The 26,034-nt window shown below is 45.6% G+C and overlaps 1 protein-coding gene across 3 annotated transcripts in view; it reads right to left on the reverse strand.

Moving 5' to 3' along the window:
- The window catches only part of LOC110520227 (pleckstrin homology domain-containing family M member 3), a 50,221-nt gene that overhangs the window by 15,182 nt on the left and 9,005 nt on the right, over nt 1-26,034 (reverse strand). For all 3 annotated transcript variants that reach the window (XR_005049721.1, XR_005049715.1, XM_036974620.1), the window contains exons 3-6: nt 16,969-17,212; nt 15,963-16,744; nt 6,962-7,107; nt 6,380-6,573 (exon numbers count right to left, since the gene is read on the reverse strand). Coding sequence is in view for 1 of the 3 variants with exons in the window: in XM_036974620.1 (XP_036830515.1) it covers nt 6,380-6,573; nt 6,962-7,107; nt 15,963-16,744; nt 16,969-17,212 (1,366 nt within the window). In the remaining 2 variants the exon portion in view is untranslated. The remainder of the gene's footprint in view (nt 1-6,379; nt 6,574-6,961; nt 7,108-15,962; nt 16,745-16,968; nt 17,213-26,034) is intronic.

A 26,034-nucleotide genomic window follows, 5' to 3' on the forward strand; every position in this document is an offset into this window, starting at 1 on the left:
TTTATCCCATGTGTAACTCTGTGTTATTGCTTTTGTCACACTGCTTTGCTTGGTCTTGGCCAGGTCGTGGTTGCAAATGAGAACTTGTTCTCAACTGGCCTACCTGGTTAAATAAAGGTGAAATTATTATTATTATTAATTACAGTATTACATACAGCATATTAAACATGAAAGTATATCCATACAGCAACATGACAGTATCATACATGACAGAAAGGAGATTCTGCTTTCATGTTGAGATTAATTTAGGACGATAACAGAATGTACACCATGAGTCACGTCTCACACACACACGCCATGATCGGGCCTGTGTAACTGTGGCAACGAGTGGCCAAATTGCCCTGAAAATGGGGGTCAATTCAATAGAGTGGGAGCTGGGATGGGGTGGCAGTGGAGGCTGGGGTTTAGGGGTTTAAAATCCCTCTGCCTTTATTACGAGGTGAAGCGGGGTACCCTCAATAATCTCTTCATCCTGCCCGTCTCGCTATTACAGTCCTCTCTACGCTCATCTGCTTGAACTACATACACGCAAACGTTAGCATACATACTCACATACACACACAGACAAACACACACACACTCTCGCCCACGCTAGCTCACATTTCAGCTCGAGGATCAACAAAGTGACACAGTTAGAGAGAGAGAGAGTGAGAGAGAGACAGAGTGAGAGAGAGAGACAGAGAGAGAGAGAGACAGAGAGAGCGGGAGAGAGTAGAAGATGGAGAGGGGAAGATATGGGATCACATGGACAATTTGGGTGCACTCACTCTCTGTACTAGTAACAATGTGAAAAGAGACACACACACAACTCTAATGTGACTCATGAGAGTGGAGAGAGGCGCACACATACACAGCTCTATGCAGGTTCTATGCCACGCCTTTATCTGAAGAGGGTTGCAATATCTATATAAATGATGTGGAATGTGTGTATACATCAGTATTCTACAGAGAGAGAGAGAGAGAGAAAGAGAGAGAGAGAGACAGTGAGTGAGACAGTGAGTGAGAGAGACAGAGTGAGACAGACAGAGTGAGTGAGAGAGAGACAGCGAGAGAGAGAGAGAGACAGAGAGAGACAGAGAGAGACAGAGAAAGAGAGAGAGAGATAGAGACAGAGAGACAGAGAGTGTGTGATCAAGCATGTATGAGTTTGCTCAGATATAGAGGCAGAGCGTGTGCGTGTATGCCCACAGACAGGCAGATTTTATGTGGTCATTGTGTGAGGAGGCATGGCAAAGGTCTAGTCAGAGAGAGCAAAGCCCCATTCACACATCAGCCTCAGGCCTCATTAGACAGGCTTCATTACAGCACTAACCTGACACACACACAGGCTCAGAGGGCGGGCTATTTGTTTAGCTGAGGATGAATTCCCTTTTCATGTGTTTGTGGGAAGCTTTACAGTTAAGCGATAGCCAGGGAGGTGTGTGTGTTGCTTTCCAGTCAGTAAGAGATAGACAGGGAGTTGGGGGGAATGTCAGAGAGACTATCCCCTACTGAGAGAGTGAAGCCAGCAGTCAAGAGGCTTCGTCCTAAACGTCACCATATTCCCTACATAGTGCATTACTTTTGATCAGAGCCCTATGGACCCTGGACAACAGTAGCGCACTTCATAGAGAATAGGGTACCATATGGAACGCAACCAGAGTCAGAACAACATAGAGCATACATACATACCAGACATACAGCTAGGGAATGTACAGTCCATGCCATAACTGACTAATCTAACTGCTACAGTACAGGGTTCAGCAGACGGACAACAGCTTTAATTGGAGGATATCAGTGTTATGTTCAAGGAAGCAGGAGCATAGTGTATGTGTATGTCTACTGACAGACATATTTAGGGCAGACTACCTGCCTCTCACCCTGATTGCTGCAAAATATGTTTTGGCCATATGACATGACAACCCACTATGGATCTTCATCTTCACTCACTTTTGTTCTACGTTGTAAAGAACATACCCCCGAAGAACTCCTTCCCAAAACAACAAATCACTGGAGACAGAAAAAGTGTTTTAAAAAAAGACATCAGCATCATAACCTGTGATATGTAACCTGAGTGTTTAAGCCTCCAATAGAGACATCCAGTAGCCACCCAGTCTGCCGTGTGAATCCCTGTTAAATCCCCTGGTTTGTGTGATTGTCATTTTCTCAGGGGCCTGCCTGCCAGTCCACAAGGGCTGGACAATAACTCTCCTTCCCTCTCGAGTGTGGTCCACCAGAAATGTGGCTTATCACCCAAAACCCTGACAAACCTTTACAGATGCACAATTGAGAGCATCCTGTCGGGCTGTATCACAGCCTGGTATGGCAACTGCACCGCCCTCAACTGCAAGGCTCTCCAGAGGGGGGTGCGGTCTGCAACACGCATCACCAGGAGTAAACTACCTGCCCTCCATGATACCTACAGCACCCGATGTCAGAAAGGCCATAAAGATCATCAAGGACAACAACTGCCCGAGCCACTGCCTGTTCACACCGCTACCAACCAGAAGGCGAGGTCAGTACAGGTGCATCAAAGCTGGGACCGAGAGACTGAAAAACAGCTTCTATCTCAACGCCATCAGACTGCTATAGAGCAATCACTAACTCAGAGAGGCTGCTGCCTACATTGAGACCCAATCACTGGCCACTTTAAGAAATGGATTACTAGTCACTTTAAACAATGCCACTTTAAATAATGCCACTTTAATAATGTTAACACATCTTACATTACTCATATCACATGTACAGTGCCTTGCGAAAGTATTCGGCCCCCTTGAACTTTGCGACTTTTTTCCACATTTCAGGCTTCAAACATAAAGATATAAAACTGTATTTTTTTGTGAAGAATCAACAACAAGTGGGACACAATCATGAAGTGGAACGACATTTATTGGATATTTCAAACTTTTTTAACAAATCAAAAACTGAAAAATTGGGCGTGCAAAATTATTCAGCCCCCTTAAGTTAATACTTTGTAGCGCCACCTTTTGCTGCGATTACAGCTGTAAGTCGCTTGGGGTATGTCTCTATCAGTTTTGCACATCGAGAGACTGACATTTTTTCCCATTCCTCCTTGCAAAACAGCTCGAGCTCAGTGAGGTTGGATGGAGAGCATTTGTGAACAGCAGTTTTCAGTTCTTTCCACAGATTCTCGATTGGATTCAGGTCTGGACTTTGACTTGGCCATTTTAACACCTGGATATGTTTATTTTTGAACCATTCCATTGTAGATTTTGCTTTATGTTTTGGATCATTGTCTTGTTGGAAGACAAATCTCCGTCCCAGTCTCAGGTCTTTTGCAGACTCCATCAGGTTTTCTTCCAGAATGGTCCTGTATTTGGCTCCATCCATCTTCTCATCAATTTTAACCATCTTCCCTGTCCCTGCTGAAGAAAAGCAGGCCCAAACCATGATGCTGCCAACACCATGTTTGACAGTGGGGATGGTGTGTTCAGGGTGATGGGCTGTGTTGCTTTTACGCCAAACATAACGTTTTGCATTGTTGCCAAAAAGTTCCATTTTGGTTTCATCTGACCAGAGCACCTTCTTCCACATGTTTGGTGTGTCTCCCAGGTGGCTTGTGGCAAACTTTAAACGACACTTTTTATGGATATCTTTAAGAAATGGCTTTCTTCTTGCCACTCTTCCATAAAGGCCAGATTTGTGCAATATACGACTGATTGTTGTCCTATGGACAGAGTCTCCCAGCTCAGCTGTAGATCTCTGCAGTTCATCCAGAGTGATCATGGGCCTCTTGGCTGCATCTCTGATCAGTCTTCTCCTTGTATGAGCTGAAAGTTTAGAGGGACGGCCAGGTCTTGGTAGATTTGCAGTGGTCTGATACTCCTTCCATTTCAATATTACCGCTTGCACAGTGCTCCTTGGGATGTTTAAAGCTTGGGAAATCTTTTTGTATCCAAATCCGGCTTTAAACGTCTTCACAACAGTATCTCGGACCTGCCTGGTGTGTTCCTTGTTCTTCATGATGCTCTCTGCGCTTTTAACGGACCTCTGAGACCATCACAGTGCAGGTGCATTTATACAGAGACTTGATTACACACAGGTGGATAGTATTTATCATTATTAGTCATTTAGGTCAACACTGGATCATTCAGAGATCCTCACTGAACTTCTGGAGAGAGTTTGCTGCACTGAAAGTAAAGGGGCTGAATAATTTTGCACGCCCAATTTTTCAGTTTTTGATTTGTTAAAAAAGTTTGAAATATCCAATAAATGTCGTTCCACTTCATGATTGTGTCCCACTTGTTGTTGATTCTTCACAAAAAAATACAGTTTTATATCTTTATGTTTGAAGCCTGAAATGTGGCAAAAGGTCGCAAAGTTCAAGGGGGCCGAATACTTTCGCAAGGCACTGTATATACTGTATTTCATACCATCTATTGCACCTTACCTATGCCGCTCGGCCATCGCTCATCCATATACTTATATGTACATATTCTCATTCACCCCTTTAGATGTGTGTGTATTAGGTAGTTGTTGGGGAAACATTAGATTACTTATTAGATATTACTGCACTGTCCGAAGTAGAAGCACAAGCATTTCGCTACAATCGCATTAACATCTACTAACCATGTGTATGTGACCAATAACACTTTATTTAAACACACACACACACACACACACACACACACACACACACACACACACACACACACACACACACACACACACACACACACACACACACACACACACACACACACACTGTTGATTCTGCAGTGTTGACTCTTCCTGTGGGTATCAGCGCTGGCTCTGGCTCTGGCAGTAACCGACCAGCACACCCTGCTGGGGTAAGATCACAGCCAGTCAGTCAGTGTGTGGTTTGATAAGACTACAACTATTATATATTGAATACAACAGGTTCACTGTTTAATGGAGGTTATGACGTCGGCTTATGTGAATAGGAGATAAAGTATTGTACACTGTAAACAGTATGGTGCATGCCTGTGTTCATATGTATGTGTGCAGACTATCCACACGTGCAGCGTTTCTGTGTGTCTGAGCGTCTGCAGCGTTTCTGTGTGTCTGTGTATGTGGGGTACCCGTGGGGTTCAGAGGTGTGCGTTAGATCAGCACAGACAGTGTGGGCCGTGACAGCTCTCTCCCATCTCCCAGGGGTTGAGTATAAACACAGGGCAGGCTTCCTCCGAGCTCCCTAGCCCTTTAGCCCTGTCCAGGGCCATGGCAGGCCTATGGAGGGCCGATGGATGGCCGGGGGAAGGTTTTAGCGCCTCCGGCCTCATTAATCCTGTAATGTTTTGAAGTGTGGGGCATTAGCCGCTGTGGGCTAATGGTGTAGCGGTAAACATGGGACCCGGTGAGCGAGCATCGTTCCGGGGTCGCCACCACTGCCGTAAACATCCCAGCTAGATGAAGTTACACCCTCTTTCCGACAGCCAGATGGGATGGCTCTGAGGGCCCAGGGTGGGTGTGGAGGAGTAGGAGGGTCTCAGAGCCCCACCCTCTCTGTTGGTTTCTGTCAGTAGGTTACTTCAAACAGACCTCAGCACAGTAGAGACAGACATCAAAAGGACAGGTGAACCTGGGATGTCTGCAGTCTACACCGACCTACACACTCACTGTAGACACAGGACATAAACCTGCCAGTCAGACTCTCAAAAGCACATAAAGAAGGACATGTTTTAGACACAAGTATATGGACCAGGACTGTCTTTAAAAACAATATTACTAACCTGGACAAAATGAGAAGCTTACTAACCAGTTCTTTAGAGATGTGTTGAGTGTACTTCACAAAGTGCGAGTACAAGAGTATAGTGTGGGGAGGGGTACGAAGAGTGTCTGTAGTCCATGGGAGTGACCCCATACAGGGCAGTGAGCATCCATCACCCCAGAGACAGGCCTTTTAGTCTGGACCCCCTCACATAAACACAATCCCCTCATTCCCATCATACGGAGAGAGCATGTAGGGGCCTTAAGGCCTACAGACAGTCATACTCAACGTGGGCTAGGAATCAAGTCAACAAAGGGTCTTTCAAAGGGCATCAGACATACAATCACCATTCCAAGCGTCTTCACTATATTCCTGTGTTTTATGAAATCCTGATGCTTGCAGTCTCATTACACACCATTCTCTCTCTTCCTCCTTCACATCACCCTTCACTGTCATGGCCCCCCAACATCTTGCCCATTCACAACTCTTTATATCTGTAGTCACTAAAGATGGTCTTGGAGTATCAGTTCAGTGCTCATACACCTGACTCAACAATCAAGGCCTTGATTAATCATTCCTTAAGTACTCCCCTCTCCCCATGCCCCTCGACTTCAAAGCCCCCCTCGGCCACAGCAGAGCAGCAGCTGAACAGGTATGCTCTGAGGAGGAACTGGGTCTACTACAGTTTGGAAATTGCCCCCCTCTCACCTTCTACGGAGGTCCTCGGCCACGGCAGCACGGCAGCTGAACAGGTATGCTCTGAGGGACTGGAGCTGCTGTCTCAGGCGCAGTACTGCAGCCAGGCCCTCACAGTGTTCATACAGACACGGGTTCAGCTGCTGCACGTCCAGCAGGGGTTCCTCATACACAAACTCCAGGAACTCCTTGGCCTGCTTGGACACCTGGACAGGACACAGGGGGAGGGATGGGAGGGCTGAGTGGTGGAGAACACATAGGGATGTGGGGTTGTGACTGTGTATACATACATATGCGTATGTATGTATGTATGTGTATGTGTGTGTGTGTGTGTGTGTGTGTGTGTGTGTGTGTGTGTGTGTGTGTGTGTATGTATGTATATGTGTGTATGAGTTGTGGGACCACATGGGGTAGTTTGGAGGGAAAATGTAACCTGGCAGCATTCTCTATACTGTATGGGGGCACACAACCCCACGTCCATGGGTCCACCCAATTTAAGATACGAATGTGTGTAACTAGGGAACGTTCCCAAGTGTATTTCAGAGTGTATCTCAATAAGCTGGACATTGTGCATTTATCACCATTGATTCCCACCTTGTGTCTGTTGGTGTCCCAGTTGTGCAGCAGGCGGGCAGGGATGAGGAACAGGTTGTCTTGATGACAGCTCTGGCAGTAGTACCAGCCACTGTAGCGACACACCTTGGCCTTGCCCCGTGACAACCCTACTGGCTTCTGACACCCTGCACAGAGATAGAGAGGAGATACTGGATAAGTGTGTGTGTGTGTGTTTGTTTGTTTGTGTGTGTGTCTGCGTGTGTGTCGGTGTGTGTGTCTACAGCTGAACTAAAGCACAAAATGCTCTGTGTATCTGGAGCTCCAAGTTGAGCAATAAAGTCCCTCATTTACTAGAAATGACCTGTTGGGTAAGACACTAAAGACAGCTCATATTCAGGTCACAGAGAGAAGCTGTTGTCAGGAGATTGAAAATCCCATTTGCTACGGCTAATGATTAGAGAGGAGAGACCCAGTCAGTCTGGGCTCTTAAGCACAGTGTTAATATGTAGCAGTTTATGGCACCTCTTAATTGCCACACTAACCACGTTCAACCAAGCAAACAAACATCTATAACTATGAGAACCATTAAACTGCAGCCACATCACCTGTTCAGTAAATCCCTCAAACCCAGTTGAGACTGAGGCAGAGATCAATAGGTTTCCCCAGTCCTACCTGCAGTCACAACAAGAAGGGACTTCAATGCTCTGCTGTCTAATGAACACTAAAGAGAGAGATCTTAGGATTCCATTGAGGTTGTTTAGTAGTGCTGATATCCTCTGAAAACCCTCTTTTATTGTTCCTGTCTGCATTCCCCCAAATACTCAGGTCCCACGCCACGGGTGACGATTGGAACCCAAACAGGTGAAAGGGGCAACGGCAGGTATCCCTTATCCCCAGGATGATCTGGTGGGGCCGGGAGCGCCACAGAGGAAGAAAGAAACAAGAGAAGAGGGAGAAGGCAATGGAGGGAGAGGGGGAAGGACCTCAGATGGATAAAGACTTGCACGCTCTTGCTCTTTTTCGATGGAGCGTGGTGCCTTCCTCTTTACTTCACAGAGACAAGAGAGGGGAAAGAGATCAGACTTGGATAGAGAGAAGGAAAGAAAAGAGAGAGAGGAGAGGAAAACATCGTCTCCATAGCCGGACACCAACGCCAGCTATCAGAGCAGCAGATCAGGACCTGAGAGACTTAGAATGAACATAATACAAGTCTCTGATTTCGTCTGCTTTATCTGCGGAGGCTTTCTATGGGATGTTGTTGTTGAAGTACCTGATAGAGCACTAGTGACAGTCTATGACTACAGAGAGAAACCAAAGGGTAATGCGTCTCAAATAAAAACATATCGGGCCGGCGGCTCAAGCCTATTTCTGGACATTAGGCCGAGCACTTGTAATGGAGATTCTTCAATGAGCATGCTTTTTAGTCCAGGTGTAAAATCAATTTGGGAGTAATTGGTTTAACATTCACCACTGTGTACATAAGGGACACCAATGTAAAAACCTTACAGATCGCAAACACTACATTAACCCAATAGCCTCTCCAGCCAACATCTTAATTACCTCAAACTCTGGGGACAAACTTTGAGGCCTATTGGTTTCTACAATGATTCAGTCAGAGGGAAAGCCGGTGGAGAACACAACCCAAAGCAATATAAGAGGCCCCAATGAGTCAGATAAATGACTAAGCAGGGACCGATGTGGTGTGTCCGTTTCTCTTGGAGAGAGAACCCATCTCCTCCTTATGCCTTCCTAAATCCAAGGCAATATGGCATAAACACAGGGGCTGCACTGCCACTGGCTGAGGTAAGGAGTTAGCCATGCACCAATCAGCCGATCAGGCTGGAGCTAATGTCAACTTGAGGTTTTTGTGGCAGGGACCCCAAGCTATAAAAAGAGAGTTGGTGTCTTCCCCCCTCAACTCTAGTTCCCTCCCTCCTCCTCTACCATCCATCCTCGAGCTTATACACACACACACACACACACACACACACACACACACACACACACACACACACACACACAGGAGGCTGCAGTGTGGCGTGTACCACAGACCATGCGGCGGGGTGTCGTGTGTCGGGGCTGCCCTGTAATCAGTGTAGGAGCGCAGCACAAACCCACACTAACCACTCCACTCCATAAATACACACATCCCATCCACTCCCCCAGAAAACAAACCAGCCTGCTGCTGCTCTGATGCCCATCAACTCAACTCACTAGGGCTGGATTTAGCCATTGGGGTTTTCTGAAAAGGGCTCTTCCAAGTGTTCTCGGAAATTATTGATAGCATTCACTAACATTGTCGTTTCCAGAACTACACCTTGGCTTCTGTATAGGTTCGATTCTCCGAAATAGGATCCAGCATGTTTAAATCTGGACGGTAACTTGTTGTGTTGGATGGTGCCTTGGCAATACAGATCCTATACTAATGATGTGGATGATGTGGCTTATTTTAGTGAGTGTGTGATGGATGTTAGGGCCTCCATGGGCAATGTCCAGCAGAGAGGAGAGGATGGTCAGTGCCAGCGGCCAAACGCTGTGTAACTGCTGGGAAGGAGCTGGCCACTAGCAAACCACAGCTGGAACGGCCGCTGGGTCTGCTGTCACTGTCAGTAAAAAAAACAAACAACAAAAACCCTCACACAAAAAAACAAATGCATATTGATCTACATGGTTACAGTTTAGTCATATAGCAGACGCTCTTATCCATAGCAACTTACAGTAATGAGTGCATACATTAATACTTTTCATACTGGTGCCCCATGGGAATCGAACCAACAACCCTGGGGTTGCAAGGGCCATGCTCTACCAACTAAGCCACACGGGAGCTTACTTCATGGTTATGTCCTCCCTAAAGCCACAGCTCCCTAACAGAGCTAGGTACATTCTAGTAGCCTTCTAGTGTAGAGTGCAGAGGGCAGAGGGACAGAGCAGTGGTGCTCATGGGAACAACATGCCCTCTAGGATTGTCTATGCCCACCAGTGTGGGAAAGAAGAGGAATAAAACCATGGACCCACCATCTCAAGCTCCCACTTGAGAGGCCACTGTAAGGATTCCCTAAAACCTCCAGTGTTGCCTCAAAATGGCTGACACTGAGGGGAGGAGAGGTGATGGGAGGAGATGGAACGTGAGAGAAATCCACTGTTGTAATACTGAGGCACCCCAGGTCTACCTGCTGCTATGATGAAACTGTGGCCCCTCAGGTCCCAGTCCCACAGCTAGAGAGGGTCAATTCTGCTCTGTCGTCCCCAGAGAGGGGTTCCTACTCAACCACGCTTTCAACTGTCCGACGTTTTACACCACCGCACTGCTGAGTGGACATTGACCAGTGTGTGTGTGTGTGTGTGTGTGTATGTGTGTGCATGCACAGGGGGCAAAGACAAGAGGCCTCTGCTTTGATGTGTCTCATTCAGGCAGACGAACACTTGTGTGTGAGGGAGAAAATCGTGTGTGAGAGAGAGTGAGAGTGCTTGTGTGTGTGGGGAGGGTGGGGGATGCGCTGCCCATCTTTTGATGTGAACGCCCACCTCTTCCCCTAACACCCCTTTCCACCTACAGATTCCCACCCAACCCCAAAGCATCTCTTTTCTCAACCTCCTCTCCCTGGTTGTCCCTCTGGATACTCCAGTCCTCCTCTCTTCCTCGTCCCTACAAAGCCCTCTCCTCTGAGGACCCTGTGAATCCACACAGGCTGAAAGACCGGGGTCAAGCAAACTTTGAGAGGAACCTGGGGGTATATTCAGCCCCTTATAGAAGGGTAAAGGAGGGGGGGGGGGGGGGGGTAATCAGGCTTCAAATGAACATCGGCAACAGAAAAACAACCATGTGTTTCCCCATGTGCAGTTAGCTGAATAAATATTGCTAATTAAATTATGTTTCAGTATGGGTTTGATGTGAACAATCACTTGTCGCATATGTATGTGGCGCAATTCTTATGAAACAAAAGGACAAAGACAACACACAGGTGGAGGGTCACTGGCCTTTCATGGTAGGGTCCTGAACTGCATGACTGGTTAGCAAAAGTAACTGCCCAGTGATTCCAGATATCTAATATTACCTAGAATTACTAACAATATGAAATAGTAGTTATAGTATTTCTTAAAAAAGTAGTATTTCTAGAAATAGTTCTTTTTTTCTTTTTATGATAAATGTAACGGATTACAAAAACACGGTAACTGTAATCCATTACGCTACCAGCAAAAATATTCTAATCCGATTACAGATAATTTTGAAAATCGAGATAATTAAATTCAGAAAGGATGTTAGCGGAAAAAAAAGAACTTTTCCAAATGACATTCAAATAAGCCCCGAATTTTTTAACATTTGTTCCACCTGAGCGAATCTAACCACAAGTCAGAGATCACTATAATGACACGCCAAATGTGCTTGATCGATTGCGGGAAAAAAGCAGGAATAGGCTTTTGTAGGCTATTATAGTCCCACCCGTGTCTTCCTATGGGGAATAAACGTTCGAGGTAATCACCACAGCTGCTCTCTCATTTAGCTATTTGTGTCTTGCAGAAGTTTGGACACACCTACTCATTCAAGGGTTTTTCCTTTATTTTGACTATTTCCGACATTGTAGAATAATAGTGAAGAAATCAAAACTATGGAATAACATATATGGAATCATGTAGTAACCAAAAAAAAGTGTTAAACAAATCAAAATATATTGTATATTTGAGATTCTTCAAAGTAGCCACCCTTTGCCTTGATGACTGGATAATGAGTCTTTAGTTTTTGGGTTATACTCAGGTAAAACAATTTGGCTAATCTATACTTCCATATTTCCAAGTCCTATTCTTGAAGATCAAGGGGTATAACATTTATTGGAATGACTGGAATTCTGATAGACTTTGGTTTTTAATGTATAGATATAATTTAGTAGTTGTATTATATGTATTAGAAAGTGATGGGTTAGAAAAAGACTACATAACCAACCCATAAAGTCAAATGTAACATCCATATATGGCCAGCTAGGTAAACTTTAACATGGATTTATCCTGCAACAGATGTCGTTCAAATGGTAACATATATTTTTGTCTTCTAAAAGTATGTAATCAGATTACGTTACTGAGTTTGGGTAATTTAAAAGTTACCTTACTGATTACAATTTTGGACAATTAACTAGTAACGGATTACATTAAAAAAAATATATGTTTTAAACTACCCAACCCTGAATATAGTGCATTCACATATTCATCTGACCAGTGACAATCTTATAGATGCATTTAGGTCACAGTTCAATATTCATCAAGAACTGATTTTAAAAAATGTGTGTTCAGCCAGGCCCAGAATTGTTTTTGATTTATTTTCTTCTGGATTCACGTGAATACAGATGTAAGATCTTAATTTGACCCTTTCTCGCAGCAGGAACATATAATGTGAAAATGTAAATTATTGTGTGGATTCTAATTGTAAAAAATTCGTAGGGGTTGATATATTTTTAGTTAAGGTAAATTAAGTCTGATATTTTAATGTGGAAATTACAAACTTTAGAAGCATTTTTAAACCTAGAATACACATCAAGTTTTCTGCAATAACAGGGTGATCAAATGAAGACCCTTCATGTGAAGCTTTGAGACGCCATGCCAAAACTCCTCATTACCGACCGCTGTTCTAACAAGGATATTTTGACTTCACTCTCCAGTCAAAAGAACAGCCGAGAAAGAAATGGTAAAGCACATGAGATTTGAGTCAGATTCTCCTCCCCAATTTGTCCTTAATGACATGTACTCTTATAATCTCCATCCAGCACAGCCAGAAGACGACTGGCCACCCCTCAGAGCCTGGCTCCTCTCTAGGTTTCTTCCTCGGTTCCTACCTTTCTAGGGAGTTTTTCCTAGCCACCGTGCTTCTACATCTGCATTGCTAGCTGTTTGGGGTTTTAGGCTGGGTTTCTGTATAGCACTTTGTGACATCTGCTGATGTAAAAATGACTTTATAAATACATTTGATGATTTGGCTAGCACAGGGAAGAGCAAGGCAAGACAGGGGGAATGAAGGCAAGAAGATTCAACTCAAGGATTGTTTTTGGTTGTTTTGTTGCATTTCTTGGCCTATTGTGCTCTGGCCTCTTTACAAATTCCTAGACCATTAAGTTGCTGAGGTCTGATGGGTAATTAGTAGACACCAGAGCCCAGTTGAAAAGAGGGTGCACATGCTCCCTCAACCTTCCCCCCAGAATCACACACACAGGCACAGGAGGAGGCGGGGCCAATCCACCATCCATCATCTATCCTTTATGGGGGCTAACAAATTGGTGCCAGAGGGTGTCGGTCGGTGGGGAGGCGGGGGACAGAAGAGGCACAGGGTGCTCAATCACAGCCCCCAAATAGACAGAGGGGCGAAAGCTACAGTAATGGGGACCCCTGAACCCCCACGCCCCCCTCCTACACTCCCTGGCCATTGTGCTCTCTGTCAGACCCAACAATGGTAACTTCCCCTCTCTCCCACTCTCCTCTCTTTCTCCCACTCTCTCACTTTCCCTCTATTTGCCTGTTGTCCTCACCCCTCCTCATCGCATGTCCCCTAATCCCCCTAACAGAGCCGTGGAGGCCAGGGATATTTGTTTAGGGAAAAGCCATTAAACTGTAATACAACAGGCTGGCTCCTGACTCTCCATCCAAAGCTAAGTGACTGACAAGAACAAGCAGTCAAAAGGAAACTGGCACTCTACCAAGGAGCCAGGCAAGGGGATTGGGGAGGGCGGGAAGAGATAGAGAGAGGAAAAAGAGAGCGAGCGAGAGCACGAGAGAGAGAGAGAGAGAGAGAGAGGGAGATAGAGGGGGGACAGAGGGAGAGAATGAGCCAGAGAGAAAGAGTAGAGTTCAGTGAGCACAGTGACAGCATGAGAGACTGTGTGAGTCTGAATGAACGAGAAAGAGAGAAAGGAGAAATAGGGAGAAAAAGAGAGCGCATAATTAAAGGGTTTTGTGAACAGAGCATGGGACAAGCTGTATCCAGCTGTTATTCTCTGCTTGTGTCTCATTCAAAGAGGTCTGCAGCCCGAGCAAAAAGAGCCCCTGTATCAAACAATTAGCTTCCGCATTGACGATAGCATCCCAGCCTCCCGGGCGCCTGTCTTTGATTATAAAAAATGATTTTTTTCCCTCTGCTTTATGCCGGCCAATTATCGTCAGGTGCCCGCTCCCCTTGTTCAGTGGCCCTTTCAGATGGCGTGCATTAATAGAGCTGGTTACAGAAGAGAAGGAGGAAACCACCTCATTCATCCCCTTTTAGGAAGCACAGATTTCACACCCAGAAAGACCAAACACAGAGCCGCCATGGCTCCATTTACTGAGCTGTCAGACAGAAGAAGGGGCTATCTGGTAGTGAGATATCAGTTATGGTCCACTGAGGCTTAGGGAACGAAACAGATGTAATGGTGGAGACATCTCTAAGGGGAACTATGAACTGTAGCTACCTCTCTATAACTCCTACAAACATACAGGTCAGGTCATAAGCCTAGTTAATACAAAAACTGCTACAGTCAGCCAGCCAGTGTGTGTGTGTGTGTGTGTGTGTGTGTGTGGGTGAGTGAGAAAGCTGGTTATTTAGGGAGGGGGGTCTGTGACCCCCAGTGGTGTAACAGGTGACTGGTCTAAGCTCAAAGGACTTGTGGCTGTGGGTGAGAGCCCCAGACACCTTGATCCCCAGCCGTCTCCCAGCCGCCCTTTTGAAGCCAACCACAACAAAGCTGCATTGCCAACAAAGGTAACGCCACCGCACAGGACTCTGGGTAATGCCATGTCGTCGTGCAGTGAAAAATAAAGAGAAACAAAATAGGGGTGTGTGTTTATTTGGGTTGTGGTGAGGTGAACTCATAAAATTACAGACCCCAAAAAATCTGTGGGTCTACCAAGTGTTCCATTGGAGGGATGCTGCTCATCTGTCTGATTGTGTTTGTTTTGTTGGAGGGAAAGTGGTATTGACTGGGTGTATTGATACATCATCCAAAGTGTAATTAATAACTTCACCATGCTCAAAGGGCTATTCAATGACTGTTTTTATTTTTACTGATCTACCAATAGGTGCCCTTCTTTGCGAGGCATTGGAAAACCTCCCTGGTCTTTGTGGTTGAATCTGTGTTTGAAATTCACTGCTCGACTGAGGGACCTTATAGACAAGATGAAATAGTCATCAAAAAAACTATGTTAAATGCCATTATTGCACACAGAGCGAGTCCATGGAACTTATTAAGCACATTTTTACTCCTGAACTTATTTAGGCTTGCCATAACAAAGGGGTTGAATACTTATTGACTCAAGACATTTCAACTTTTTTTAAATAATTTGTAAAACAAATTGGAAAATCATAATTCCACTTGGACATTACGGGGTATTGTGTGTAGGCCAGTGACTAAATACCTCAATGTAATCCATTTTAAATTCAGACTTTAAATTCACAATGTGGAAAAAGTAAAGGGGTGTGAATACTTCCTGAAGGCCCTGTAGATAGGATTGAGAGATACAAGGCCTATATTGCACCATCTGACAGTCATTAGCTAGCTACCCTCACAGAAGTATGCATCTGAGATTGTGTAATGCATGTGTTTGCAGAGCACTACTGAAGTATGCTGTCTCTTTCTGTAGTAATATCAATAGATTTTTGACTAATGACAGGGGTTACTCCTTGAGTCAATATAAAGCCACGGGTTTGATGGATTATGTTATAAAACATCTTACCATAAAGAGTAGAGATATGTAGATGAACCAGTGATGTGACAGATTATATTTTTGGAACTTTAGTGAAGAATGTGTCACTTTAGTGTCTGTGTAAAAAAAGACTTTTCCGGGGGTTTATATTTTACACGTGTGCAAGTGTGTATTAACATGCATGTGTGCATTGGATTTTTAAAATGTAACCTTTGTTTTGGAAATGTGCTTTTAGCGTTCCCAACTCCCCCTGAGAGACCCTGGGAGAGTGGGGTCACGGCCAGGGTCAGCCATTATCAACGGCGACCCTGGAGCAATTAGGGGTAAGTGCCTTGCACAGACTGACTGTGTGTGTGTCTGTGTGGTAACAGGCGGAGGTCTCTACCTGCACACCTGAAGCTCTGGGTGGTCAGGCCCTTCTCCACAGCCAGGCAGGTGAGGATACTGAGGAAGCTGGTGGTGACTGACTGTCTCTTGGCCCTCTGGGCATCCCTCTGCCTCCTCTCCCTGGAGGGCTTGGTCCTCAGCAGCACCCCCGTCCCCATCGACACTGCACCTGGCTGGGCCTGGCTGGAGCCCTGACCCTCCTCCCCCTGGGGCCTCTGGGCCGCCACGGCCGTCCGCAGGGCCTCCACCCAGTCCTGGGCCTTGAGTTGGCTCTCAGACCGCAGACGGAGCACCTCTTTGGGGAAGACTGCCTGGAAACGGGCGGCGCTGGCCCCCTCGTCCCTCTGCACGGCCAGGCAGGAGGCCAGCGGGTAGCGGAGGACAGGCTCGGACACGGGCCCCCGGCCCTCGGTTGGGAAGGCCTGCAGCGTGGAACGACTCAGCACAAAAGTGAAAGCCCTCCAGTTGTTGAGGTCAGTCTGCTGGTGGAGCAGATCCACCTTAAGGACATCAGCACAGCGCTTGGTAAACAGGGGCAGGGCCGTGGGCCGGGCTGGGGGGAGATGCGAGGTATGAGGGGTCAGGGCAGCCTCAGCAGGACCAATGGGGTCTGGTCTGGTGTCGAGACCTCCAGAGGAGATGGATGACGACGGGGATAAGACTGGAGGCGGTTCTGCCTGTTTGTGGGCGGGCCGGGCAGCCAATACTCTCTCCCAGATCTGCCTCCTCCAGTCTAGCGCCTCCCACTGGCAGGCGGCACGTAACTGCAGGCGGGTGGAGCTGTTGAAGATGAGGTCAGTGAGTGGTCTATTAAAACATGCTGTTATGAGAGAAATAACTTAAATTGCAACTCATGTTTATGTAATTGACTGTTGACTTCAACAATCTTTGATTTATTTCATTTAACCATTATTTATCCAGGAAATTCCGTTCAGGTTAGAAGACCTATTTTAGGAAGGAGACCTGGCAAGAGGTCTCCTAAGAGTTGAGCACCGTTATTTTACCTGTTGAAGAAGAGGGCCTGGAGGACTCGTCCGTCCTGTGGTGGCTGGGGCTGGCTAACCCCCTGGCAGTGGGACAGGGAGTAGGCGGTGCAGAGCTGACGGTTACCACTGCTGTCCAGGCTGTAGAGACGCAGCTCACAGGGGGTCAGCTCTAGGTGGCAGATGCTCCAACGACCCTTCTGACCCTCACGATGCTCCAGGGAGCCCTGCTTCACCACACTGCCGCTGCTGCTGTCCTTATGGGCTGGAACAAACACAACAGGATCATCTGCAGAAAACACTATTTGATATACAGCAAAACATCAGTGGTATAAAAAGTAGCCAATGGTCATACTTCAGTAAAAGCAAAGACACCTTAATGGAAAATGACTCAAGTAAAAGTGAAAATCACCCAGTAAAATACTACTTGAGTAAAAGTCTAAAAGTATTTGGTTTTAAATGTACTTAAGTATCGAAAGTAAAAGTATAAATCATTTCAAATTCCTTATATTAAGCAAATCAAGCGGCACCATTTTACAGATAGCCAGGGAAACACTTCAAAACTTAGACATCTTTACAAACAAACAATTTGTGTTTATAGTGAATCCGCCAGATCAGAGGCAGTAGGGATGACCAGGGATGTTCTCTTTGATAAGTGTGTAACTTTTACATTTTTCCTGTCCTGCTAAGCATTCAAAATGTAACGACTACTTTTGGGTGACAAGGAAAATGTATGGATTAAAAAGTACATTATTTTCTTTAAGAATGTAATGTAGTAAAGTAAAAGTTGTTAAAAATATAAATTGTAAAGTAAAGTTAGCCAAAAAAACGACTTCAGTAGTACTTGAAAGTGTTTTTTACCCCACTGCTAAACACATAGGCTAGAACTACATTTATTAGACTTTACTTGTTATATTGAACAATGTATAGCTACTGGAAGAGGTTACAAGTAGAAGATAACAGCCTTAGAAAGATTCAGAGGGCAGACAAAAGAACAGCGACTATCTGATTGCAAATGGGTACGGCGGTGTGGGGGGGGCAATGGGCTAGGCTGCCAGCCACACATGCTATTACCACTCACAGAATGTCTCTGCAACAATTTCATCTTATTATCTGCTCATTGGATCAATAACACTGGCCTCCATTCAACAGTCAGCACTCAGAAGTGTGCTCTTGGCTAATATACCGCGTAGGACATTCATTCTCCCATCATTAAGGACACATCTTCAAAGCGTAGCCTAGAATTCTCAACTTATTAAACAACTCAAATGCGACACATTACTAAGAGCAGGGCAAACTTCTAAATGCCTAGCCTATTCTGGGTCAGCTTGCTTAGCCAGCGTTTTCACTAAATGAATTAGGCTACCATGCAACTCCCACCATTTGAGGGCCACAAATCTGATAGCACTTTTGACACGTTATTTATCGGAGCCAAACACAGATGTTCAGGTCTGAACGTGAGAGATGATATTTTGGTTTGTGATAGCAACTAGCACAGTTAGCTTTGAAAGTGCTTCCTGTGAGGTCAGCAGGAAGAAACAGCATTGTTACCCAGAACGCTGTGCAAACACAGAGAACCAGGAGAAACTCACTTATCTGGGGCACACCCTCTCTCTGCCCTTCCTCCCTCCATCCGTTTCTTTTACACACTCCTTTCTTTATCTCTTTTCCTTTCCATTCCTCCTTTTTGCATCTCATCTCTCAGCTTCCTGTTCAGGGGTTTGGTGGATTTTGACTTGTGCTGTGGCTGCACGTAGGGTGTAGAAGGGCAGACGTGTCTCCACCTACCAGTGGCCCAGGAGCATTGCTGAAGCCAAATAGCATTGCACGTAAATAGAAATGTCTGTGAGACATATAGGAGCCACTTTCCTTATCTGTAGTGCTCCAGCATACATTAGTTGTCATTGGAGCACAACTCGCAGCCTTGACGTATACTTGTTTTTATCCTTATCAGAAATGTTGTTATACCAGGGTTCACAGGTGGGTGTAATCTTTGACCAATCAATGATAACTGATAATCAACTGACCAAAAAATAAAAAATATTTCTGGAGTTCAGTTCAATGTATCTTGTACTATACTGTTATGTAGCCTACCTGCAGTTTCACTCCCCTTTAAAAACCCAATAGGCTCTGACCCAACCTAGTCCCTGTTCACCTCTGTCAATCGAGGGTGGCAAAAGGCATCTGTGGGTCTGTAGGCTAATTTGTCTACGTTTGTCAGACGGAGAGAGCAGATGCCAGAAGCCCGGGACAGACGACCAGACGGCCGGGACGGTTGGCCGCTGTGCTTTGGCCTTCGGGAGCCCCTCAGGCAAAGGTTGGGGGTGCTAGGGGGCTCGCCTGTCCCCCTGGGCTTCAAAGGCTCCTGTGAGCACGTGGGTGCGGTGTAGGTCACTGTTCATTTCACGCTACAAAGGAGGCGAGGCGCACGGACATGACTCAATTAGTAGAGTCGCAGTCGGCGCTTTGCTTTGCTGGGCCTGGTCAACCAGCAGCATCCTAGCCCTACACGGCCCTACACCTCCCTGGATTGAACTGGCTGTCCTGACCTGGCCCTGCATGGCCGTTAGTGCCACCTGATGCGATAGCGTTGCTGAAACGTCACAGGGACTTAACATTAACGTGATGTGAATGGTCTGGCCCAGAGGCAGGTGAGGAGAGGACATCTTGTTATGAACTCATTGTTGGTGTCTGAGCCATCAGTTCATATTATACTCAACTCAAAACTGTGTGGTTTAGCTGTGCCTTGTCCCCTAGTGATAGTATAATAGATTCACTAGATGAACTCGGCTAGCCTAATAAGATGGGAAAATACTTCTAGAAACGAGGCTAAATGTGGTTCAAATGGGCAATGGTCCCTTTCCTTCCTTCTTTCTTAACTACTGAGGTAAACGAAGTTGGTGGTGGGGTGTCCCATCCATCTTACTGCACAAAAACACTGACAGACAAGGTGTCACTTTGAGTCTTGCACTTGCATGCTTAAATACTCTTTAGGGACCAATAAATATGTAAATGCAGCCAGGATCCCGATTGAGATTCAGCCTCCGCTCGACAGTCGCCACGCTTGGTGGAGAGTGGAGCAGAATTAAGAGGTGAGACATTAAGAGGTGAGACACACGCACACACACACACACTGTTCAATTACTACACCACTGCTTGCGTGCCGTGACATCATGCTCCGGTAACGCTGTGAGACATGAACAAGCTAACGTTACGCCACGCAGCCTTGGGCCCCAACAGCCTGAAATCAAAACTGACATTCTGTAAAACCACCAACACATAGCTAACGCTTGCCTCAGTCCTGCAGCTAAAACGCTGAAATAGGATATCAGTCCATCCAGAGCTGTAATCACACTAAAGCAGCTGCCTTAAGGCTTACATGGGGACGTGACAATAAACACTGTACATGGGCTAGGGTGTAATTTGGGGGGGAGGGTTGTACCAGGAATAGGGAGTACCGGTTAGGCTGCCAAAGTCCAGACAGAATTGCTAGAGCAGTCACTCTTACTGTAATGACTGACTGCCACACCCAGACAGACCAAGGACAGCCAATCACAACAGAACAAGTGCCATTTTATAACTTTGGCCTTTAGAGACGAGATGTTTTACCAATGGACCCCCTGGTGAATCCTGGATACCATAACCAGGACAGACAGACTCAAAGAGAACAGAAAGGAATAATGTTTTTTCCAGTAAGGAAAACATCCCAAACCTACATATACATTATTAATGTTCTATTTAATTCGCTGGTTCCTAGTTACACCGAACAAAAATATAAATGCAACATGCATACACTTCTAAGATTTTACTGAGTTACAGTTCATATAAGGAAATCAGTTGTAGTCCGTGATTGACTGTAGACCCTGCCACATGCCTCTTGTGTCTGAGCCGTTGAATTGAGATTCTACTTTGTCTCTGTACTGACGCTTAGCTTGTTTGATAGCCTTGCGGAGGGAATAGCTGCACTGTTTGTATTCGGTCATGTTACCAGTCACCTTGCCCTGATTAAAAGCAGTGGTTCGCGCTTTCAGTTTCACGCGAATGCTGCCATCGATCCACGATTTCTGGTTAGGGAATGTTTTAATCGTTGCTATGGGAACGACATCTTCAACGCACATTCTAATGAACTCGCACACCGAATCAGCGTATTCGTCAATATTGTTATCTGACGCAATACGAAACATGTCCCAGTCCACGTGATGGAAGCAGTCTTGGAGTGTGGAGTCAGCTTGGTCGGACCAGCGTTGGACAGACCTCAGCGTGGGAGCCTCTTGTTTTAGTTTCTGTCTGAAGGCAGGGATCAACAAAATGGAGTCGTGGTCAGCTTTTCCGAAAGGGGGGCGGGGCAGAGCCTTATATGCGTCGCGGAAGTTAGAGTAACAATGATCCAAGGTTTTTCCACCCCTGGTTGCGCAATCGATATGCTGATAAAATTTAGGGAGTCTTCTTTTCAGATTAGCCTTGTTAAAATCCCCAGCAACAATGAATGCAGCCTCCGGATAAATGGATTCCAGTTTGCAAAGAGTCAAATAAAGTTCGTTCAGAGCCATCGATGTGTCTGCTTGGGGGGGGGGGGGGGGATATATACGGCTGTGATTATAATCGAAGAGAATTCTCTTGGTAGATAATGCGGTCTACATTTGATTGTGAGGAATTCTAAATCAGGTGAACAGAAGGATTTGAGTTCCTGTATGTTTCTTTCATCACACCATGTCTCGTTAGCCATAAGGCATACGCCCCCGCCCCTCTTCTTACCAGAAAGATGTTTGTTTCTGTCGGCGCGATGCGTGGAGAAACCCGCTGGCTGCACCGCCCCCGATAGCGTCTCTCCAGTGAGCCATGTTTCCGTGAAGCAAAGAACGTTACAGTCTCTGATGTCCCTCTGGAATGCTACCCTTGCTCGGATTTCATCAACCTTGTTGTCAAGAGACTGGACATTGGCGAGAAGGATGCAAGGGAGTGGTGCACGATGTGCCCGTCTCCGGAGTCTGACCAGAAGACCGCCTCGTTTCCCTCTTTTTCGGAGTCGTTTTTTTGGGTCGCTGCATGGGATCCATTCCGTTGTCCTGGGTGAAAGGCAGAACACAGGATCCGCGTCGCGAAAAACATATTCTTGGTCGTACTGATGGTGAGTTGACGCTGATCTTATATTCAGTAGTTCTTCTCGACTGTATGTAATGAAACCTAAGATGACCTGGGGTACTAATGTAAGAAATAACACGTAAAAAAACAAAACACTGCATAGTTTCCTAGGAACGCGAAGCGAGGCGGCCATCTCTGTCGGCGCCGGAAGTCAGGACATCTACTTTGTGCATGACGCAAGTAATTTCTCCAACAAATGTTTACAGACAGATTATTTCACTCAATTCACTATCGCAATTCCAGTGGGTCAGAAGTTTACATACACTAAGTTGACTGTGCCTTTAAACAGCTTGGAAAATTCCATAAAATTATGTCATGGCTTTAGAAGCTTCTGATTGACTCAAATTATGTCAATTAGCCTATTGGAGGTGTACCTGTGGATGTATTTCAAGGCCTACCTTCAAACTCAGTGCCTATTTGCTTGACATCATGGGAAAATCAAAAGAAATCAGCCAAGACCTCCAAAAAAATTGTAGACCTCCACAAGTCTGGTTCATCCTTGGGAGCAATTTCCAAACGTCTGAAGGTACGTTCATCTGTACAAACAATAGTACGCAAGTATAAACACCATGGGACCACGCAGCCGTCATACCGCTCAAGAAGGAACCGCGTTCTGTCTCCTAGAGATGAATGTACTTTGGTGCGAAAAGTGCAAATCAATCCCAGAACAACAGCAAAAGGACCTTGTGAAGATGTTGGAGGAAAAAGGTACAAAAGTATCTATATCCACAGTAAAACAAGTCCTATATTGACATAACCTGAAAGGCCGCTCAGCAAGGAAGAAGCCACTGCTCTAAAACCGCCATAAAAAAGACTGACTACGGTTTGCAACTGCACATGGGGACATAGATCGGACTTTTTGGAGAAATGTCCTCCGGTCTGATGAAACAAAAATAGAAGTGTTTGGCCATAATGACCATCGTTATGTTTGGAGGAAAAAGGGCGAGGCTTGCAAGCCAAAGAACACCATCCCAACCGTGAAGCACGGGGGTGGCAGCATCATGTTGTGGGTGTGCATTGCTGCAGGAGAGACTGGTGCACTTCACAAAATAGATGGCATCATGAGGCAGGAAAAGTATGTGGATACATTGAAGCAACATCAAGACATCAGTCAGGAAGTTCAATCTTGGGTCTTCCAAATGGGACAATGTCCCCAAGTATACTTCCAAATGTGGCAAAATGGCTTAAGGACAACAAAGTCAAGGTATTGGAGTGGCCATCACAAAGCCCTGACCTCAATCCTAAAGAAAATGTGTGTGAGCAAGGAGGCCTACAAACCTGACTCAGTTACACCAGCTCAGTCAGGAGGAATGGGCCAAAATTCACTCAACTTATTGTGGGAAGCTTGTGGAAGGCTACCTGAAACGTTAAACAATTTAAAGGCAGTAATACCAAATACTAATTGAGTGTTCCGGTATGTAAACTTCTGACCCACTGGGAATGTGATGAAAGAAATAAAAGCTTAAATAAATTACTCTACTATTAATCTGGCATTTCATATTCTTAAAATAAAGTGGTGATCCTAACTGACCTAAGACAGGGATTTTTTAGGATTAAATGTCAGGAATCGTGAAACTGAGTTTAAATGTATTTGGTTAAGGTGTATGTAAACTTCTGACTTCAACTGTATCTGCTACTTGTATTTCCAACTAAGTCCTCTCCTGTTCCCTGATTAAGATGTGATGACCACTCCACACTACTACCATTGTCAACTCTGTCAAGACATGAACTGAAGCCACGTCTCATGTGCCCGCTCATCCACTGGCACACTGAACTTTTTCTCTCCAATCACAGAGTACCCCTATCAATTTTCTCTCATTACTGTATATAGTCAATCACATACACAATTACACATAGATTTTACTTGCTTGGATTAACTCATTCTTAACTCTTTAGTCTGTGTGGTGTGTTTTATTATAGTTTTTCTTCCCAGTCAAACCCTGAAGTTAAGCCTCTGAACACCTCAACACCTGCCTCATACCCTCAATCACTGCTGTGATCCCTTCCCAACACTAATTAGCCTTCCCATTCCCCATAATATACATTTATAGTACAATATTAAATGCTTTAGGTTAAAATAATTACTTTGATGATTTTTGAAACACACTTTGATGTCTCTGTGCGTCCCGTGCCTGTACCGTGGGTCTCCCATCCTCCTCAATTTTTCAAGTCACCAGCCTCCACTGGTGCCAGTGGCTATCGAAGGTGAGCATTTGCCCTCTGAAGTCGGTTACAACCGTCTGCGGTTGAGGCCAGTTGGACGTACTGCCAAATTCTCTAAAATTATGTTGGCTTATGGTAGAGAAATTAACTTTCCATTCTCAGGCAACAGCTCTGGTGGACATTCCTGCAGTCAGCATGCCAATTGCACTCTCCCTCTAAACTTGAGGCATCTGTAGCATTGTGTTGTGTGACAAAACTGCACATTTTAGAGTGGCCTTTTATTGTCCACAGCACAATGTGTATCTGTGTAATGAGCATGCTGTTTAAATCAGCTTCTTGATATGCCACTTGTCAGGTGGATGGATTATCTTTGCAAAGGAAAAATGCTCACTAACAGAGAAGTAAACAAATTGGTGCACAACATTTTAGAGAAGCGTTTTGTGCGTATGGACATTTTCTGGGATTTTTTTATTTCAGCTCATGAAACATGGGACCGACACGTTGCATTTATATTTTTGTTCAGTGTTGATGAAAAGTCAACAGAACTGAGAGATTCATTAGATGAGGTGAACAAATTGAAAGACCAATTAACAGCTAATAAAGCTAGGCTATACATTAAAATCCCAGAAGTACATGTCTGGTCTAATGTCTTAAAACAACCATATAAAACCTTAACGAGTAGATTGGTAAATTAAGTAAAATCCCTACAGCACTGACAGCTGAAGGTCGCTGTGAAGCCCACTCTCACTGGCTAGCTTCTGGCCATGCTGAAATCAACAGATCCATCAGCATTAGTGAGTGAGTGTTGCTGCTGAGGAAATCAGTAAATATCACCCCACGGGGACTCTGCAGGAGTACGTGGGCTGGGGTCTTTATGAGGGAACGTTTACCGCTGGCAGTGGGAAAGGGAGGAAGCATTCTTGCATACCAGTGGCACCAAAGCCTCCTTTCCCTGTTGCATCTAATGTGACAACAACTGCGGTGGATCCCCATTTTAGTCACATTGTTCAAGATGGTGGGGATTTCATGGTTTTCTGCTAAGGTTTGTTCTAAGAAGAGACAGTCTGGGTCTCCCGAGTGGCGCAGTGGTCTAAGGCACTGCATCGCAGTGCTAGCTGTGTCACTAGAGATCCTGGTTTGAGTCCAGACTCTGTCGCAGCCGGCTGCGACCGGGAGACCCATGGGGCGGCACACAATTGCCCCATCGTCGTCCGGGTTAGGCCGGCAGGGATATTCTTGTCCCATCGCGTACTAGCGACTCCGGTGGCGGGCCAGGTGTAATGCACGCTGACACGTCACCAGGTGTTTCCTCCGACACATTGGTGCGGCTGGCTTCCGGGTTAAGCGGGCATTCTGCCAAGAAGTGCGGCTTGGCTGGGTTGTGTTTTGGAGGACGCATGGCTCTCGACCTTTGCCTTTCCCGAGTTTGTACGGGAGTTGCAGCGATGGGACAAGATTATAATCGGATACCACGAAATTGGGGAGAAAAAGGGAGTAAAAGAGCTCCTAGGGGCCTACCTACACAGTGCACACAATCAAATGTCATTGAAATATGTTGTACAGGACAAGAAAGAATACAATTAGGCCTACATAAAAGCATTGCCAACTATAATGACTGGCAAACAGCAGTATCTGTTCGGATGCTAAGTGCTGTTGAATGCAGCCCATGATTTTACTATCCTCTTGTGAAGCCTAACTATCCATCCCTCTCCCTGCCTTGAGCCAACTAATGTCTTTTCAGTCGTATGCTAATCCCTCCTAATATGAGGGATAATTGGGCCT

This window comes from Oncorhynchus mykiss, chromosome 3 (assembly GCF_013265735.2).
Source record: "Oncorhynchus mykiss isolate Arlee chromosome 3, USDA_OmykA_1.1, whole genome shotgun sequence".
NCBI classification, from domain to species: domain Eukaryota; kingdom Metazoa; phylum Chordata; class Actinopteri; order Salmoniformes; family Salmonidae; genus Oncorhynchus; species Oncorhynchus mykiss.